Here is a 21,041-nt window from a genome sequence, read left to right as displayed (position 1 = left end):
TTTGTCCGCATTCTGCGTATGCTCGGTGGAAATTTGTAGGGCTGCCCTGTATCCTCCCTTTTTTGCCTATATAAAGCCCTTTTTGTCGGCCTCTTGCGTTACAGCCTGCCGGCCCTACATAAGCTATCACCTACAAGCCTGAAGGTCATAGCTATGCGCACCTGCCTGGGTCTGCCTAAATGCACATCGACGGTTGGAACTCTGTGCGAAGCTCGGTGCTTTTCCGCCACAGTGCTACAACGCCAAGAGGTTCTTCGAACGTCTTTGCGCCATTTGACTCAATGTCATATGCATCCTTTGGCAGACATCTCAGCACAGCATGTTAGACGCCTGCTTCCAGCGAATTTTCAAAGACCTCAAAAGTCGATAGTAGCACCGTGGATACTGGCGCCATGGAAAATTTGCACAACAATACCCGCAATCAGCAAAAAGTCCGCCATGCCCGCGGCCGCGCTCAAATTCTTCACACACGAGTATATCTCCACTACTACAAAGGCTACACACATGTTTATGAGGATGACTCGGTTCGCCCGGGCTCATCCGCCATGGGCGTGTGGATCCCAGCAGCCCGGTGCACTATCCAAAGAAAACTTAGCCACGAAACATCCTCGACTGCTACCGAACTGGCAGCTGTAAGGACTGCACTTCACTACATCAGCGGACATCATGCCCAGCAATGGGTACTATTCCTAGACTCTCGCAGCGCCTTGCAAGCCCTCCGAAAGCTTCGCAGCAACCACAGTCAGCTTGTATGTGAAACTGACGAAATTCACACAATGTCAGTGCGCGAAGGTCATGCCATCTATCTTCAGGAGCTGCCTGGTCACTCGGGCATACAAGGAAATATTAGATCTGATGCAGCCGCCAGCGCAGGCCATTTTATGAGCAGTACGACCCAGCTTCCTTTCTCCCGAGAGGACAGCAACGCCCTTATCCTCGCAAGTAGATGTACTGCACAAATGTCGGAGTGGCAGGACCCTCACCGCAGGTATCTACCACTGCAGGCTATTGACCAGCACTGCCACTTCCGCTGTACACGCGGCATCAACAAGCGGTGTGAAGGAGTGTTGCACCGACTACGCCTGAATGTAGCATTTGCTCGGAGTTTTAAGTTCAAGATAGGTTGGGACAATTCCCCTCTGTGCCGGACTTGCACTGTGCGTGAGACTGTAGATCACTTGCTGTGCGTCTGCCCTCGATTCGCTGCTGCGGGGAAAACTGCAGCGAGCTCCCTCTCTCGTGTACGCCATGGAAGCAGTCTGGAACTTTGTCATTTTCTTGGGCCCTGGGCCAATACTGCTGACAATACCTTAGGTACAAAAGTTCTATTCCAGTTCCTACGAGACACTGAACTAGACACATTTCTCTAGACCACAGACAGAGCAAGTGTGTCGCAATATCTACTCTTTCGCACTGTGGCGTCCATCTATTTACTTTGCTTGTGTTGGTGTCAGTGGCGTTCATCTATTTATTTTTCTTGGGTTGGTGTTGTTACTCTTTTTTTTTCGCGTCGTTTACTTTTCATTTTGTTTCAGTGTTTACATTAAAGATTCTCTTTTGAATTGTATTGTTATGTCCGGACTCTGCTGGCAGCATTCTCTTGTTTTTACTTTCTCTTTTTTTAACGTTTCTTGTTTGTCTTCATCCTGCTGTAACCCTAATGTCTAATATTCACCACTCATCAACGTAGTCACCCCCTCCCCAATCTGGTGTAGCAAGCCTTGTCCCTAGCAGGGCTGACCTCACCAGTTCACATTAAAGAGCCTTCTCTCTCTCTCTCTCTCTCTCTATCTCTCTCTCTCTCTCTCTCTCTCTCTCTCTCTCTCTCTCTCTCTCTCTCTCTCTCTCTCTCTATCTCTCTCTCTGTCTCTCTCTCTCTCTCTCTCTCTCTCGCATGAGCCCCTCGGCATAAATGAACTTGCACTGTTCTGTCCTGCGAGGACGCTCGCGACTAAATCGTGTCTGTCGTGCTGGTTTCATGGAAACACTATAGCAAAATTTCATATGTTTCGCCGTTACAAAAATCATCTTCGAACTGCACGTCATGCCCCCACACAAGGTGACTGGCCAATGACGATGTAAGCTACCGTTAGAAGCTCAGTACCGATATACCAATTCCCACTTAGCTGCGATGACAGCAAACCCCTCCCCATAGCCGCTCAAGGAGTTTGGTCAGTGACTATACAGCTTCCGTTACAGCCGCACGCCCGCTCAGGCAAGTTTCATTGTCCTAATGATATCGTACTGAAATCATGTAAGTAGACTTCTGCCGGTAATTTTTGTTTACGGGCAACAAAAAAAACACAACGTGCTTAGCAAAACTCTGTAATCAATCATGGGGAATATTTATTTAGTTTTATTGATACATGCGTAACAGCAGTGCAAACAAGTTAACTTTATCTTTTAGTTGCCAAGCAACTGATTCTGCACCTGAGGCGGGGATAAAAGTGGTTATCCTCGCCCGCCCTACCCCCATAGCCCATGTGGAAATGGAGCAGAACCTTCGTAGTGCAAACTAGTTAGAGTGGCGAGAATACAGAGCATAGCCGGAGTATTGACATAATTTTTAAATGGTCTTAGCAAGTCAGATACCCAGAGCTCCTGTCGCAAAGCGCAGCCAGCTTTTCCTTCATTTACTCGCGCCAACCACGAGAAATGAGCTGATATTTAGGGGAGTTTTCTTAAGGTGCTTTTGTCGCCGTATGCTGGTAGATTAGAAAGGCAGTCGGAGTTGGAAAACACCAAAAACTGTTGACCGACTGCATTACGGTGCATTATTTTAGCATTTTCTTGGTCACAGTGCAGTTCTTCAGCGACGAATAACGTAGCTGAGTCGGTGAAGTTTCGCGCGTCAACGAATAAACCAACTGTAACTCCATATAATCACAGTGATTTCACACGTGGTAGATCACAGCGAACAGTGACACTGACCGCATAGGTTAAAACGTTGTAGTAACGCCAGTTAATACAACGTTTTAACCTATGCGGTCAGTGTCACTGTATTAACGCCAGTTAATACCAGTTAATGAACATTACGGGGTCCTGTTCCCTTCCCTGAAATAAATGCAACCTTCCTTCCTTAAACACAAAACATAGGATTTCACAGCAACAAGCCTAAAGTCATGAGTCCAAATACAAAAAAGAACAGTCTGTCCTGAGCTTGCGCAAACAGTAGCCAGCGGCCTTTCCTTTCGCGCACATCGTCAAAGCTTGAGAGTTGATCCGGGTTGTCGACATGCGGCGCTGTCGACACGGGTGCGGGGTCACTCAGGCAGAGAAACGTTCCAACTGTTCCGGTGAGCACTCGGTGTAAAGCGTCGGGAAGTTTCACGCGGATGCTAGAAGAACCAACCAGATTCAGGACGGTGATGCTTCCCACCGCGTTGAGCACTTGCACGATCGCCGCCACTCCAAGAAACAGCACTGGGTAAAAGGAAAGAGCAGATCGTATTTTAAATACCTGTTTCAATAAAACCCTATGTTGCAAACAAAAAAGCGCTTCTGAGCCTTTTTTTCATTTTCCCCAGCTTCAATCTGTTTCTTATGACCAGTAATTTTGCGTGTAATGACTGCATGTAATAGTGGCAAAGTGATAGTTGACCGAAGCACCATTACGGGATAAGCAATTTTTTTACTCAAGTTATCGTTATGCTGTTAAACTTTTTAAAAACTGTGCTTCATTAGTTGTAGTCAAAATCAAGGTAACTAGACCATTTTAGCCTAAGACTCCCGGTACGCATCCTTTGGAAACTAAGACAAGCGTAAATTAGAGTTCAGAAATTGCCTATCTTCCAGTCGCATAATTTGCACTAATCCTTTTTTGAACATTTTATTCTTAGTGTAAAGAACATGTATTTGTTAGGCAAATGCAGCCAAGCGATCATTAAAGCTTGTCTTTTGTATACAGATAAAATTTAGCTTGTAGCAGAAATTGAATATTTTTAAATTCCTGTTAAAAAAACTACCCGTCTACCTCGTTTTGGGCATATGTGATCAGCTACAAACACTGAGGTTCGTCCGTGTTTTCTGGATCTCTACAGAGCGTCATTCCTTAATTTGTTGTTTGGTTTTCTTACAAATGTAAGCATGTTCCATAAAAGTAGTTTTTAACTAGTCTTTCTGTGTGAATCTCCTACAAAAAATCATGAAAGTCGTTTTAGGCTGCTTATAGCACCCAGAAAACCGAGGTAAAGTATCATCTCTAGCTCATTCAAAGTCCGAAGCTGAAGTCCTGCAAAGCCTGGAAACAGATTTCGGAAACAATAAATTCAGAGCAAATACCACTCCGAAACTTCACTAACTGTTGAATTGTTTCCAATTCTAGAAAAGCCCCGGCCTTTGCTTGACCGAATGACATGAGTGCGTCAGCTCATTCAGTAGTATAGAAAATTTTCAAGTCTAACGCATTCATTATCCTTCACGGATGTCTACACTCATGCAGGGTAACAGAAATTTAAATCAGCCTCACGCATGTTGGGTGCCTTCACAGATGATGCCATCAGCTTCGAAGTTCTGTGCAATATAAGCATGATGCACAGGATGTTCAGCGATAGGACGGTCAGTCTTCGGTCAGACTCCGGCGGCACCCAGTAGAGTGCTAGCATCACAAGGACGGATGCGATTGACGGGATGGTGACGGTGTAGTGGTGGCATCCACCCAACCTCCGCAAGTGGAAGGAGACGTCCACGAACGACCTGTAATGGTGCACGTAATACAAAAACGCAGTAGAGACCTTCAGGCTCAAAGCAACCTATGGTGCTAGCAGTAACACTACGACAAGCGCTACGACAGTTTTCTGTGCGTCAGCTTGTGTTCGCAATGAAATAATTATCAACTGACAGTATTACCGTTAATTGATTTGATTGATTGTAGGGCTTAAGGTACCGACACTACACAGGTGATGAGGCGCGTCGTAGTCAAGGGTTCCGGATTAATTTTGACCACCTGGAGATCCTTAACGTGCACCGAAACCTCGACAGGGGCGGTCTTGCTTTTCCCCTCCATCAGAAAAGCGGCCGCCACGGCCGGGAATCGAACCCGTGTCCTCGAGCACAGCAGCATTACCATAGTTTCAATGAACAGTTCTAAAAAAATTCGTTTTACTCACACTAAACTTTTTTACACCCTTTTAGCCAAAAAGGGCGTAGCATAGGTGGAAAAAGGGTGTTGGGAGGCCTTTACACCCTTTTTCTTGAGTCTCAACACCCTTTTTCTAGCTCTACGCCCTTTTTGTTTGAAAATAAGGGTGTTGATCAACTTCAACACCCTTGGTTTTTCTTAGGGTGTTGAAAGGGTGTGGAAAAGGTGTTCAGCTGTTCATTGAATAAGACCATGTTCGGATGCATAATAGCACTGTAAAGAAGAAGACATCCCCTCATATACTCCTCTACTCGCAAGAAATTCCCAAACGCAACAAAAAAATAATTGCTCTTATGCAATGATCGCTCGTTTCCTTATTGGGTGCACCTCATGCCCCAAGTTTAGCTTTGGCACGTGAAACACCAATTTGAACCTTCAAAATTAAGAAGACTGTAGTCGTGTGGCGAAAAGGATGTTTACGAACTGCAACACGCTTGGCTTTCTGCAGGTTGTTGAACCGGTGTGAAATAGGTGTTCAGTTGCAAAAAAAGAACAGCGGAGCTGGGGGTCGACCTAGTTTCTTCCGGTGTTGCTAGGTTTTGTTATGTTTGCTAAGGTTTACAATGTTCTTGCTAAGCCAGGATGACCACTCAGGGATGAGGCCAAATTTAACCAGATTTTACAAGGCTGTTCCAGTGTGCCCGCCTCCCCCCCCCCTCCCCATTTCCAGGAGATCCAAGAGGGAAACAAGGTAGGTCGGCCCCCAGCGTTGCTGTTTCTCCAGTCTTGCACCACTATTGCAAGCTGCCCGAATTTTTTTACCTTTTAGAATCCAAAAAAGACTAGTACCTTTAGTACCTTTGAAATGGTACAGTAAGAGGTGCGGATACGCATACGCCCCTTGTGCTCACACTCTAACAAGCTCGAAAGCCGACTTCACTGTCATAATACCCTATCTGCGGTGGTGCACCCTTTACAGGCGCCCCAGTTTATTCTTTGTATGTTTTTGCTAATGTTGCCGAACCTACCTCCTGAAGCTTAAAGAACTTCACTGGTAATAAATTATGCCAATTTCATTATGCTGTAAACATCTTGAGGCACAACCCCCCCCCCCCCCGCCCGCTTGTAGAGAATGTTCAGTCCACCCGTGTGAACAGGTACAAAATGCCTCCAAAATTGGAGGTCTCTCCACCTTTTTTCTTCGTTGGCGGTATTTTCTCACACCCTTTTTTTCTTTACGCCCTGTTTCTTAGTTTTTAACACCATAATTTGTAACTCTACACCCTTCTGGGAAAAAGGGTGTTGAAATAATGAACACCCTTTTTGAAGGGTGTTGAGGTGGCAGGGAAGATTTGTATGATATTTAATAAAATTCTTTAAGTTACGGATCAGAAAAACTACCGCGTAATTAAAAAGTTTTTGCAAATCCACGTGTTGATTTGTATATTCTCGTAGTAAAATTCATACTTCCAAAATTAGCGCCAAAATATCAGTTTTTTGCGACAAGACCACCGACTCCATCTGGGGGCTTTCCTCTGCTGGGTATAAAAGCAAGAACAGCACATGTGTTGCTAAGGAAGTATGCACTCCCTCTACCGCTTGCATCCCGTGTTCAAACTGTAACTTGTACGTATTGGCTGTTTGTGTTGAATGCTGCGCGCTCCGCCGTTTGACATTGCCTCTACGCATGCAATCACCTCAAAAAAAGGGTGTGAGACTCCACACCCTTTTTTAGGGTGTTGAGCATCCTCAACACCCTTTTCTAAAGGTGTTGAGCTCATCACCCTTTTCTCATCCATACACCCTTTTTTTGCCAAAACACCTTTTAAGGGTGTTAGCCATGGGACAAGATTTTTACACCCTTTTCGGCCCAAAAGGGTGTAAAATAGTTTAGTGTGCTGCAAAGCAGCTCCGAGTTACCGCGATTTATTTACCTCAAATTCCTAAAAGAAAGCAAACACACGCCACCTACTTATTTGGGGCTGCCAATCTGAATGCTGCGATTTTCACAAAGAATGAGGAAGCTTCCCAAACCGCAAAGAGGCGGCCCTTTATGCTAATGGTGCATTTCGTGAGTTATCATCAAGGGCATGCCATTGAAGATTTCAGTGCTAAAGGGAACAAAAATACGACAGTTTTTGAAGAAAAGCCATTTTTTCAACACTGATATACCCTTGGTATTAAAACCTGAGTGCACCTCGTACTGGGTGCTCCGCCGTTGGAGAGAACACGTGAGAGCTTGGCCTATGCTCTTGAGAACAACCTTTTAATTTAATACCTCAGCGTGCAGCAACCAAGGTATCGTGCCTCAAAAATTTGCTTTTCAGCACGACCCGAGTCCCTCAATGTGTATGCGTATTCGATTCTTAACACCTCTGTGTGGCATTCTTAGAGCTCCGTTTCATGCTATCACACTAAACTTTTTTACACCCTTTTTGGCCGAAAAGGGTGTAAAAATCTTGTCCCATGGCTAACACCCTTAAAAGGTGTTTTAGCAAAAAAAGGGCGTTTAGCTCAACACCCTTAAAGGGTGTTGAGGATGCTCAACACCCTAAAAAAGGGGGGTTGAGCATCCGGCATGCGCAGTGGCAATGTGAATCGGTGGAGCGGGCAGCATTCAACACAAACGGTCAATCCGCACACGTTACAGTTGGAACACAAATGAATTGAGCAGGAAAACCAACGGGATGCAAGCGGTACAGGGAGACCATACTTACTTAGTAATACATGTGCTGTTCTGGCTTTTATATCCAGCAGAGGAAAGCCCCCCAACCGAGTTGGTGGGCTTGTCTCAAAAAACAGATATGTTAGCGCATATTTTGGAAGTATAGATTTTACTATGAGAATACACAAATCAACGCGCGGATTTGCAAAAAGCTATTAATTACGACGTAGTTTTTGTGTTCCATAACTTATAGAATTTTATTAAATACCAAACAAGTCTTACCCGCCACCTCAACATCCTTCAAAAAGGGTGTTCGTTATTTCAACACCCTGTTTCCCAGAAAATTAGGGTGTTCGAAACTAAAAAAAAGGGTGCAAGAAAAGACCGTCAGTTAAGAAAAAAGGTGAAGAAACCTCCAACTTTGGAGGCATTTTGTACCTGTTTACACCGGTGGACTGAACATTTTCTACAAGCGGTGGGTGTTTCGCACCTCACGATGTTTAAAGCAATATGAATTGGCATAATTTATTAACGGTGAAGCTCTTTAAGCTTGAGCTATTTTCGGTGGCGTTAGCAAAAAGTACAAAAAAAACTGCGGCACCTGTAAATGATGCACCACCGCAGATAGGGTATTATAACAGTGAATTCGGCTGTCGAGCTCGTTAGAGTGTGAGCACAGGGGGCGTATGCGTATGGGAACCTCTTACTATACCATTTCAACTGTACTAGCTTTTTTTGGATTCTAAAAGGCAGACAAATTGGCGCTGCAATAGTGGTGCAAGGCTGGACAAACTGCACAGCTGGGGGCCGACCTAACTTGTTTCCCCCTTCGATCCCCTGGCAGAGAAGGGGGGGAGAGGGACACACACTGGAACAGACTTGAAAAATCCGCTTAAACTTCGCCTCACCCCTCAGCGGTCATCCTAGCTTAGCAAGAACACTGTAAAGCTTAGCAAACATAACAAAACTTAGCAACACCGGAAGAAACTAGGTCGACCCCCAGCTCCGCTGTTCTTTTTTTTGCAACTGAAAACCTATTTCACACCGTTTCAACAACCTACGTTAAGGCAAGCGTGTTGCATTCGGTAAACACCCTTTTCGCCACACGACTATAGTCTTTTTTTAATTTTGAAGGTTCAAATTGGTGTTTCACGTGCCAAAGCTAAATTTGGGGCACGAGGTGCACCGCATATGGAAACGAGCGATAATTGCATACGAGCAATTATTTTCTTTTTGCGTTTGAAAATTCCTTGCGAGCAGAGGAGTACATGGAGCATATGAGGGGGTGTCTTGTTTTTTACAGTGCTATTACGCATCCAAGCATGGCCTTATTAAATGAACGGCTGAACACCTTTTCCACACCCTTTCAACACCCTAAGAAAAACCAAGGGTGTTGAAGTGGATCAACACCTTTTTTTTCGCGCAAAAAGGGTGTACAGCTAGGAAAAGGGTGTTGAGATTCAAGAAGAAGGGTGTAAAGGCCTCCCAACAACCTTTTTCCACTTATTGTACACCCTTTTTGGCTAAAAGGGTGTAAAAAAGTTTAGTGTGTACTGTTTTCGCTTTACGCTGAAGCATTCTGTACTATACATGTCTAGTATCAAACTTTACTCCCGCTTCCCCCACTTTACTTAGCGTCTTCCTGATGTAATAAAGGCTTTCTCCTCCAACTCCTCCTTTCGATACGAACTCTTTTCAAAGCATCTTCTGGTTTGGTCTACAATATAGCCGTGGTTGAGATGCTAAAAACCTACATGAACATGAAGCAGCTGCTCTTGCGTTGCTTTATACCTGTCATGCTGTTCTTTAGTACATTGTAAGATCGAAACAGCGCCTGAAATCAACGATAACTGCTCATCCGCTGTACCAGTTTCTCACCCGTTGCTTGAGATTAATTTCAGGTAGTCTCCCTGCCATAGTTTCATGCCAACCTAATGAATACTTTTTGTGTCAACCTTATTAAACATACCTGTTTAGAGACGTATGGTTTGAAGAAAACAAGACTTTTGTGATGTTAAACTCGGTACTCGCGTCACTTTGGTACTTTCCCCATGCGTTGCCATCGACCAGCTTCACCTCATCGGCGTTGTAGCTGGTCGATGCGATGCGTATGCTGCACACCTGCGAGTTCATAAAATTATGGTTTCATCGTGCTGTTTGTACACACCGGCCTCCAGAGTCCTTAAGGTGGCATGCCTTCTTGCTTCTGTCGGGAACAATGCTGGTTTTGGTGTTGAATAATTTCCTTTTACTGGTTCGTCAGACGGAAACCTCCGTAAACATAAAAATAAGGGTATTTATTAGGCCTCATGCGTGGTGTATACTTTATATTCTATTGAACAATTCGCCCAAGTAGCGAAAGCCAACCACGCATTTACTGTATGGCAACCAATTCGTGTGTCTATCTTTTCTGCACAGCACAAGCGTTGTGCAAAACGTCAACTTGAGAACACGCCCCACACAAAAAATTCAAACGTTCAGTCATGGACAACTGAAAGGTGATCACGAAAATGTGTACCAGAACACACAAATAGCGTGATTTCTTTAAACGCAGGTTTAATTGACGCGTGGCTTAATTACAGCAACAAAGTGGGGTAATGCGGCTTTCCAAGTAGACCAACAGAGCGCTATTATTTCAACTCCACGAACGGCATCTTTCAATTTTGCGTGTGCTGGTTCATATTCTCGTGTTCGCATTTCATTTGTTGATGACTGTACATGCTTGCTCTGTGGGCAAGCATTTTTCCCGCACACTGCCAGCAATGTTAGACAAAAGATAAAACAATAAGGGGAGGATAGGATACTCTTGCGGTGTACTCCGCGGTGTTCTAAAAGGACCTCGCGGGCTTTCTTGCGAGCACCAGCAGTCCATATTACGTAAACCATTGTTCATAAAGCTTTTTACAAATTCGCCGGCCCTTTCTAGCAGAAATGGCGAATTTTGTTCAAACATGCCAATTTCCCTTTCGTCATGCCACAAACTATATTTCGGTATTTAAGCTGCCCCGACACGTGACTAATCGGTTGGTTGATTGTATTTTACATCATTTCAGACAGAACACAGCAGTCAACTATACGCATACTACAGCTACAGCTACGAGTTAGAAGGTCAACTGGCGCCTAGTCACATTACAAACTACCGCGGCATAATTACTGTAGTGAGTGCGGCAGCCACGCAGTGTTCCTCGTGTGTCTTCTGCTGGATAGCTTCTCTAACCAAAAGAACGACTTGGGCTTGCGCTAGACACGTAAGCGAATTTTGCATAAGTATAACTGCAGCCAACACTATGACTGAAAAATTTTCTTCAGTCTTGCATGTTGCCTTGAAAAATTAAATTCTCCACTGTGACTGCAGTTTACTGAATACCCGCTGCTGCCTAGGCCTGTTTTCTTCGTTTATATTCTTGTAATACCGTTAGCATAGCCAGTTTGGTTCTATAGGAACGCTGTCAATAATCACTACGTGTTTTTGCAAGACAGGAATCACTTTTGTAGCAAAGTTTCTTCTGGTAGTTAAGTCAAATTTCGCAGGGGTAGAGCATTTTATTACATGTTTTCTGAGCCTACTTTTCCAAGTATCCCCAGTAACACATGTTAGCAGAGAAGTTCTTACCTTGGCACAGAAGGTCCTATCACTATATATAGTAACACCCCACATGCTTCAAAACAGTTAAACATATAGCACTACAACAAGAATTCAAACGACACACTTCAGTCTTACATTTGGTTATCACTGGCTGCGGTGTGCATGAATTGACCGTGTACGCGAATTCATTACGGTAATTAAATTTATTCCCACTGAGAAGTTGGTGGTTTTTGTTCCTCCCGATGGCAAAAAAACCTTACAAAAGATAGTTACCCTGTCACATCATCGTCTTGGTGTTTTACCTGTTCATCGTTGGGGAAAAGGCTCAAGTCAACAGCGCAAGCAGCTTTCACGCTGAATGCTGGGCACACCCAGATTTGACCATCGGGATGAAGCCCGGCAATATCTTCCATGTAGTCGAGATCTTGTCCTCGCCTGCAGGCCAAATTGATGTCAGTCATTGTATTTAAGCTTAGTTTAACAAAGCCTGGCTAGATTACTGCTTTAATAAGGTCCCACACTTGTAGTACCAAAGTTACTGCATCTGATCGGCGCAAGCCAATAACTGTAAAGACGGGATGGGAAAGGCAGGCATGCACTATGATGTGCAGCCTAAACCGGCGATCTCCAGGACATTTTCAGCACTTGAAGTTCCGTTACATGCAAACGGCGTAGTGAGCACCGATGTGTTGCTTATTTTCTGTATCTTAGAATAAATAGCTCGTGCGTTTAAACGGAACACCTATGTCCGCCTGCCCGCATGAAGACTAACTCATCACTGTCGTTCTGGTTGCTGTCGCTGTGGGCTCTGAGTGATATAGTGAAATATAAACCATACACGCCTGCGAAGGTTAAAATTTTACCCGGTGACACTTTGTTTTTCGTTTTCAATCTTGGTTGTGAACGTATGTTTGCCGCTGGCTACCAATTGAAGAATTGCCCTTACTGACCCTCAAACAATGTAATTTAGTTCCAGGGGCCGGTGTGTGGGCGACAGTTACCTCCTCGGGATGTTCATTATTTATGGTTCTAAAACCGTTCTGTTAAAGAGGTGTAAGGTATGTGTGGTATTCCCTGGGATTTTTAATACACATTGCAAGGTACCTGAGTTCATACGTTTGAAGGCGTCGCGGCGTACGGCATCAGAACAGCAAGCCACCCTTCCTCCAAAAAGGTATGGCGTTTCTTCTTACCCAAATATTCCTGGAATAATCTATCTATCTTTATTCGAGTTATAACTAACTAGACTTCCGAGTTTTACTACGCTGAAACAGGGTTATTTGGTGAAGTACATTTTTTGCGAGATTAAGCCCTATGACAAGAATGGTTTAATTATTTCCGAAAAAAAGGAAAAACGACTACAGTTCGTAGTCTGCACAGAAAACTGGACAAAGAGACGGTGCTCCTATTCAGCGAAAAATTTCCACCGCAGAGTGGTGGCCTCGTATTACTCAGTCAACATTAATTACCCCATTAAGTGAAGAGATAGAACTTTTCTACCTACGCATTGACGATGTCCAACTTTGGCCACCAGACCTCTGTCAGTTTGGCGGTAATGTCAAAAGTACGATTGTAGTCTTCCGCGTTCCAGGTGAGTCGATGATCATACCAGTTCTGCAAAATCGGTACAAAACTGTCATTACTGAGCCAAGCTATGAAGAAGAAAAGTATGGCGGAAGAAAGGAAAAAGTAATCAATGATGGCGTATCACCGATACATGATAATTTCTTCCCTCTGACGACTGTCTTCAGTCGGGCCAATTTGGAGAATATCCAGAATATTTCCCGTCACACTCTATTAAAAAATGCTTTCCTTGTTTGAAGAAAACAACAAATATGAACTTGGCGTGTAAGATAGGCCTTCATTAAGATACAAAAATAGCACTCGTGCTACCCAGTAGTTTGAAAAACAACGTTTCATTTATTTAATGTACGTTTCAAAGTCGATGGCTCCAGATAAGGTGTGCAATGCACGCAACGGAATAGACATAGCGACAATATTACCACACAATGAAAAATAGTGTAATATTTGGCACTTCACGGGCAGATTTAACATCGTGTGGGATGAGTCGCTGTCAGACAAAGTCAACCAATGTATTTTGTCAACACACCTTCCGCAAAACAGGGAGAGCAGAGAAACGACGATTTCTGGCTAAACGAAGGAGCCCGTACAGTTAGCACCCATTCATCCCTCCGTCTATCCGTGCGCCTGTGTGCGCGTGTGGGGGCGAACGGATAGCTGCTATGGTCCGTGTCTGCGTACGTGTGTGCGTGTGTGCATGTTTGCTCTCAAGCTTATGTGAATTGGCATAATGCACACGAGTAAGGTGAAAGTGTTACCTTGAGATTAAGAAGAGGGCCAACTCACCGAGCAAAACCAGAGCTTGAGAGTAAACCAGCCGTCTTCAAGTGCCTGAAAAAAAGACTAATTCATTGCATGCTGAATACGGTGGCAGGTGCTGAGACGGACACAGTTACCCCAATGCAAGCGTTTACCGTGTAGGGCCTTTAATCATAGACGGTGATACCTCCTTTTCAGAGTGGAAGCCACTGTGAAATTGTAATCTAAAAACACCCACAAATTGATGATCTTGATAAGAAATGGGCAAAAAGGGTAGAAATTTAGTACTATTACTGGTGTTAATTGTACCTAGAAACAGTAGTAGTACAAAATAACCAGTATTACGGTTGTCTTTACAGTACCGTTGACTTCAAGGGGAAGAAGGAGCATTGTACGTTTTTTTTTTTTTCGAATAAAACCTCGAATCGCGTTACTAAGGGTGACATAACTGAAACTTACTAGGATAAAGACGAGTTTTCGGGTCGAGTTTCTTACAAAAAAACTCTGCACAAATTCAAAGAATTGTCTACTAATGCGTAGCATCCTTGTGCCGCCTGTCTTGAGTGCGAGATTTTTCCACCAATTTTTTTGTTTTTTTTTTTCTAAATTCTGTCCGTCCAATTATCCCCAATTACGCCATTATAACGTTTACAGGTGAAACTTTCGCGAAATCTGCACTATTGTGGCAATGTCATGCGTTATACGTTTTGCCATTTTCTGTACTTTTTTAATATTCTTCTTTTTTAGTTTTTCCAAAATTTCGTCCGGCCAATTATCTCCATTCACGCTATTATAAGGATTAAATTGGGATATTTTGCGAAATATGCATTATTGTGGAAATGCAGGGCGTTGCACGGTTCGCCATTTTCCGTAATTATTTTATATTGTTCCTAATTTCTTAGGTGTTCAAAATTTTGTTCGACCAATAATCTCCATTTATGCAATCATAGCGATTACAGGTGAACTTTCGCGAAATCTGCATTATTGTGGAAATTGCAAGCGGGTACGTTTTTCTATTTTCCGTAATTTTTTAAAAATTTTCGTTTTTTTTTCTTTGTTTTTTTTTATTTCGTCCGACTAATTATCTCCATTTACATTATTGCAACGATTACATTTGTAACTTTCGCGAAACCTGCATTATTGGCGAAATGCAGGGTTCGCCAATTTTTCGTAATTATTTTATATTTTTCTTTCTTTAGTTTTTCAAGATTTGGTTAGACCAGTTATCTTCGTTTACGCCATTATAGCGATTACAGGTGGAACTTCCGCGATATCTGCATTTTTGTCGAAATGCAGGGTGTTACACGGTCCTGGCGGTGGGACTACTCGGCAAAGAATGCTACGCATTAAAAATGAAGGACGCTCACACTAACGCGTAAGTATTGAGGTAGCGAAGCTGTACGCAACCATCACGGCCATCACGAAGGTTTAATTCCACGACTGCAGCCGGTTTGCTTCTTCTTCGGTTCCGCAACGACGTTTGATCCATCTTGATGGCTATGAGTGTGAGCTTCTTTTATTTTCCTGCGAGTGATAAGCGTTGGACATTTCTTGAATGTGCGTACGCTATGACGTGATTTCCTCGTTCCGAGCAAGTATTGCCACGATATTGCAAGTCTTGGCGAATCTCTCTAAGTGGTTATGCTTTGCTTGACAAATGCGCGCAGCGGACGCTAGGCGGTCGTCGCGAATTACTCACACAAGAGCGTTAGGCATTTTAAGTGCAATGCACTTCTTAAGCGACCCTGAACCTGCGTCCACCGGCGATGTCCGCATAGCATACCCACGTGGGGGATTGGCCAGGAATCTCCTCGTCTTCCTTGGCAAAAGGGGGAGATGGGCGCGCGCTGCCTGGCCGCTGACATGGCACATACCCACGTGGGGGATTGGCCAGGAATCGGGCGTGAGAAGGGCTAATGCACCCGCTTAAAGGAGTACTGACACGAAATTTCAAAGCTGAGATCCGCTCTAGCAATCAAGTACAACGACAACACAAATAGGTGTCTGTGAATAAATGCATCTTTCTTTCTTTGTAGTTGTGTGTGTGTGTGTGATCTCTCTTTCGCGAGCATTACCGAACCGCGCAAATTCAACTCGTGCATTCGCACTTTCACATTCTTCCCCTCGGGGAAATGCGGGGAATTTTTTTCTGGGTTTCGTTAACTGCCGGGCGGACAAAGCGAGACCTGAGCTCACGTGCGCGTGCTCGGCAATTTCTTGGTATTTTTAACTGGGGACACGAAAAATTACGATTTGCTAAACAGCTTCGCTGTTAAGATATATTTGGCGACTTATACTTGTTGAAATTGCCGTACAGCGATATTTCGTTTCCCTCCAGAAACAAAGCCGACAGGGCGAAAAATGAAAGCTTACAACATGTGTGATGTACGGAAAAATGATGGCAATATGAACAGCAGTCGGCTCTGAAGTGCTGTTTACGGGTCTGGCAGTTGCATCGTACCCGCTGTCGCGAAACAGTCGCCTCTTGAGTAGCTCAAGCCGGGATACATATCCGCCTTCAGAATCGGGTGCTGTAAAAAAATGGAAGATGGAGAGATACAATGTGAGCCACTCTGGCCTTACGTCCATCCTTCTATTCATTGAAGTGACCCGGCCCCGGTGGCTCAGTGGCTAAGGCGTTGTGCTGCTGAGCACCAGGACGCGGGTTCGATTACCAGCCGCGGTGGCCGCTACTCAGGTGGGGACAAAAAGCGAAAATGTGCGTGTGGCCAGATTTTGGCGCCGGTTAAAGATCTCCAGTTGGTCAAAATTAATCCGGAGCCCTCCACTCCTGCGCGCCTCATAGCCCAGGTTTGTTAAATACCCGAAATTTTGGATTGGATTGATAGAAGCGATTGTCTTTGTCGCCAGCTCGAAGAAATTATAGTGTAGACAATTGATTGCACCGGCAAAACCAACTAGAAAATTTCGTTTAAAAAAGGAGAAAGCGTTAGTTAACTACAGTAAAACCTCGTTAATTCGGATCCCAAGGGAGTTGAAAAATGTGTCCGAATTATCCGACTGTCGAATAATAGAATGAAAAACAAAAACTCACATTTTCAATTGTTCTATTCCATACATTACTTTGAAAAGTCCGGGATAGTTGTTTTTTTTTTTTTTCCGGAGAGAAAGAGAGGGAATCAACTTTTATTGAGCATTTATTTGCGTGGAGATAGCTTCTTAGTAAGTAAGTAAGTATTGTTGAATAAGGCGGACTTAGCCTTGCACAGCTTTTTAAGGACTCGCAATGTCAGTTGATGGCGCTGGTCACGCCAGGTGAAAGTAAACCGCTGGGCCGACAGGTGGCGCCACCACCTCGACGGTCTGCATTGCGCGATCTCGGCTCGTGCGCCGGAACACGCTGCTCAAGTCCGACAAAATGCGAGACCTTCGTAGGTCCGCTTCGAGTGCGTACGGCGGGTGGCGTTGTAAGCTACCCCCGCTTCTGAAAGAAATGGCCGCCAGCGTGCCGAAGTCAGCTGCGATGTTTCAGCACATTTCGCAGGCGTGGAACTGTCTTTAATTTTTGTCTGAGTTTTCTCGGCCAGTGTGCATGCTTTTTCGTCACGCTTGAAGTGTGTTCCAGGTTCTATTTCTCTTCTACCATTTTCCTCGACGACTTAGTGACGGCATTTGCGTCGATATGCCCGTACGCATGTTGCATGGCATTTACGATTTTACAAGCACGTGTTTCCTGAATAAACTGCACTCTAACAAGCTCAGAGGTAACATTAAGAGTGATATTTTTAAAAGTCAAAATTTTGTGAACTACGGGATCATCACGCCCGAGGCAACGCAGCGGGATGTCATTGTGGGAGTTCCTGAAGCTGCAGGCAAGATTGCCTGCTGTTTTGTCCTCTTCGTGGCTTTAAAAAACTAAAAGGTTATCCTCTGCGAAGAACTGAAATAAAATTGCCACGAACCATGCATTCTTATTTGTTTTTTACCAGCCGCAGGGTGCCCTGGACTGAGGGCTTCTGCCGCTTTCAAGCGCGAACCTCTTTTAGTTTAATAAATATTTCACCGCCACCACCGCTACCAGCGCCTGGCTTCAAGCTATCTTATCTTGTGTGTTAAGCGACTCCCGTGTTTCCTTTTGTATGCCGCTCCCGCAATATTGTTTCAATAAGGAAAGGGTGAGGTTGTGGTTCTTATCCTAAACTGTTCTTGTTTATTTTGAACATTTTCTCGATCTAAATTTGTTCCTAGATACGAGAGCAATCTAGACGCATGCGTGCGCACGAAACGCCGTGGCATGCATACGATTCGCCGCGCTCGACTGTGCATGTCGCTTTGTTGACCACTTCTTCGTCGCTTTCGTTTCTTGTTAATGTTAATTTCAACAACAACCTTCCTGCGTTCTTCATTGCGTGACAGTATATGACACCAGTTTAACCGTGCAAAGCCGCCAGAAACACGAGTTTAATCATTCATATCGTCACTATGTTAGCAAAAGACGAGGGCTGTTAAAACTTTTTCTTTACTTTAGTCCAACTCTGTTATCGAATGTTTGACGGTTGTGTAATATTTGCTGGGGTTCATAGTATCATACAGTCTGAAGAAAAATTTCAAATATTATTGGACATGTACTGAAAACGCACCCTTATATTTCAAGCTGTACGTCCTGTTGAAGCCAATCTGAACCGTCTATATAGTTCAGGCTTAGCAAAGAAAGAATCGATTGCAGCTTGTTTTTACGGATTGCAATAATATTAGTAATTCGAAACCAGCGAAATTTAGCTAATGTTTCAATTTGAAAGTTTTATGGAACGAACGGAAAGTGCAGACTGCCTTTATAAAACTCCTCTGAATCTTCCAAAAAAGAGACTTCAGGTCCCCATTTGTGCGTCATCCAAATTATAAGAAAATTTTTGTCGCATCACATTGCCGTTATGAGCCGCTCACATTCGAGTCAATTAGAAACTGCCGTAATTTTAATTTTGAACTACATTTGGAAACTGACGCACGCAGTAGTGGAGATTTGCGAATATTTGAGGGGGGCGAGCAGTATTTTTTAACTGTAATCGAACTTCGTACACACATCACTCCAATAGCACGTTAATTTATCCTTTCTGAATAAAAATTCTTTAACTGCATAATTATTCTGCAAATTAAAATTCCAGCGCACAAAAATACGGCTTGGCTATTTCATTCCTTGGGGCTTCCTCGCCCATTACTTGGACGTATGACTACTACTAAACTATCATAAGACTTGAGTCCAGTGGCGTGCAACAAATACACAGTTAAATACTAGCAATACTCATCCACGTTTTTCTTGAAGCCAGGATGGAACTCTCATCATAAAAAAGAATTCAATGCATGCTTTAGTCACGCATGTCTGTCAAAGTGCCGAGGCCCGCATTGCCTCGGACATAAACAATTTTACCTTTGCGATTCTGCTTTCTGGAAACGGCTGAAACCTAACGATGGTAAACGAAAAAGCACACCCAACGGATGATAACTTTCAGCGATATCAGCGCGCTAATAGTATTGTACGGGCCAAACATTCCTACCTATACGACAGCGATGGTATGCAAGGCCGCACTATAGACCTTTAAGTGACCGTTCAGTTGTTGGCGGATTGGTCCTGAATAAGTCGCAAAGCTAAGTGCCCCTTGAACGCACAAACTTACCTTCGATTTCAGCGACCGCAATGAGCCCTACGGTGAAACACAGGGCCAGTCTACAGAAGAATCGCGCTCCCATTGACGCCTTTCCTCGCGCAAACTCGACAAACCCGCAACCACGGCAGAAGCGAAGGGTAACATGCAAACTGTTTGTGTTCGGGAAGGGGGCGTCAGGCTGGAACGCCGGCTTCGTCTTCCGTCTCCGCTCCTCCTCTGTTGGCCTTACTGTATTACTTCTGGCCTCACATGGCGCGTTAGAAAAACTGTTTGGTGTGATTGTTTTTTGACCGTAGCTCAGTCTTGGAGAAAAAAACCTTCGCGGAGTGCTCAGAATGTATTCCGCTCAAGCGTAAATCAACTAAGAAACGTGGATTGATTCAGTTACACTGTACTAAAAGTGTGTGAACACCAAAGCTTAAGGAGCCATGAGGACAAATTACAAGTTTGTTTCATTCGAAATATTTCGTGTTTTGTAGCGCTCCTAGCACTTGCCCGGCAGTAAATGTTGCCGTATTCACTAAGAAATTCATCAATTTAGGTTAAAATTTTGATTCTCCCGCCAAATCGTGCGTTTTCGGGACGTCAGCAACGACGCCATCATTGCGTGATTCGGCTGCAGCGTTGCTTGCCGTCAGTCTTCCCAGATGGCGTTACCATACTCATGCGTGAACCGTTGTCTGCCGTTGCTTTGCTTTTCGACCGAATTTGAACTCCCCTCACCGCACCCGTGAGAGTAGTCTTTATACCAGACGGGGCCGTTGTACGCACTTTCCGGGCTTGGTACGCACTACACGTGTTCCTTGCCCGCTCACTGTTTATCGTACGAACACGCACAGGGCTCACGACGCATAGGGGCTGGCGTCCGTATCGGTGTTCGTCGCGCGTTCACTGTGCTGTCACCACAGCGCGCACCATGCGTAGTAGCTGCGTCCGTACAGCTTAAATACACATCTTTATCTGAAACTAAATACTTGATGGTGTTGCCGAAGCGACGTAAAAATACCTAGAGTATGCACGGCAGTAAAGGGAGCGCACAAAACCTTTCCCAGGTAGACTCGGATGCCAAGTCTGAGGAGAACGTCCCGCAGGCAAGCAAACATACCGTAATTACCCGATTCTAACGCGCACTTTTTTTCCGGAAAAATAGGTCGAAAAATCGCATGCGCGTTAGAATCGGATACGAAACCGAAACTGCCGAAACAACGGAAATTTCGTCCCGCCCATCGCCATCACCATCTCAAGATGACGCCAAAGCTTTTAGCAACAATTTTTCGGACACAGGAAGCATAGGCGCTAGGCTTTTCTATCGGCGTTCACACAAACTGTCAAATCGTTCCACTTGCGCGCTTGATTACAGCAATGGCAGCAGCGGCTCTCACACGTTCAAAACGAGCGGTCGGCTGAAGCGTGCGCCTCTGGAGAAGCTCGCAGGATGGGCGTGCGAGGCGTGGGCCACGATCCCATCGACCATGGTTGAACGTCCGTTATGAAGTGTGGCATCGCGAACGCGCTTGACGGCACCAACGACGAGATGTTGTGGTCAGCGGAGTGAGATGAGTGAGATAACTCCGAGAAATAAATCGCCCGTTTCTCTCGCATTCGCTTTTCTTGCTCACAAAGTTCCGTGCGCGTTACAATCGGAGGTGCAAGTTTTTTCGGTTTTTTGCCGGGAAAATCGGGTGCGTGTTAGAATCGGGGGCGCGTTAGAATTGGGTAATTACGGTACAGGGAATTAAAATCACA

The 21,041-nt window shown here is 44.6% G+C and overlaps 1 protein-coding gene across 1 annotated transcript; it reads right to left on the bottom strand.

Annotated features, from left to right (window-relative positions):
* Positions 1 to 2,333: 2,333 nt before the first annotated feature.
* Positions 2,334 to 19,472, bottom strand: LOC144159545 (acetylcholine receptor subunit beta-type unc-29-like). Its single transcript, XM_077691109.1, has 8 exons — positions 19,305 to 19,472; positions 16,045 to 16,202; positions 13,699 to 13,743; positions 12,836 to 12,945; positions 11,634 to 11,766; positions 9,715 to 9,866; positions 4,469 to 4,695; positions 2,334 to 3,423 (listed from the first exon to the last, which is right to left on the bottom strand). Exons 1-8 carry the CDS (start codon positions 19,375 to 19,377, stop codon positions 3,101 to 3,103), a joined length of 1,221 nt encoding a protein of 406 aa, XP_077547235.1. The 5' UTR covers positions 19,378 to 19,472; the 3' UTR covers positions 2,334 to 3,100.
* Positions 19,473 to 21,041: the final 1,569 nt, after the last annotated feature.

The sequence above is a fragment of the Haemaphysalis longicornis genome, unplaced genomic scaffold (genome assembly GCF_048455015.1).
Source record: "Haemaphysalis longicornis isolate Haplotype H1 unplaced genomic scaffold, Haemaphysalis longicornis Haplotype H1 scaffold_10, whole genome shotgun sequence".
Taxonomy (NCBI): Eukaryota; Metazoa; Arthropoda; class Arachnida; order Ixodida; family Ixodidae; genus Haemaphysalis; species Haemaphysalis longicornis.
This window is presented reverse-complemented; position numbering and strand designations above follow the sequence as displayed.

Excerpts from the sequence above, each read along its gene's own strand:
- LOC144159545 (XM_077691109.1), bottom strand. The coding sequence starts at position 19,377 with ATGGGAGCGCGATTCTTCTGTAGACTGGCCCTGTGTTTCACCGTAGGG. Across the intron at positions 16,203-19,304 it reads TGCGGTCGCTGAAATCGAAG|CACCCGATTCTGAAGGCGGA; the intron begins GTAAGTTTGTGC and ends ATTTTTTTACAG. Across the intron at positions 4,696-9,714 it reads AACCATACGTCTCTAAACAG|GTCGTTCGTGGACGTCTCCT; the intron begins GTATGTTTAATA and ends GCACCATTACAG.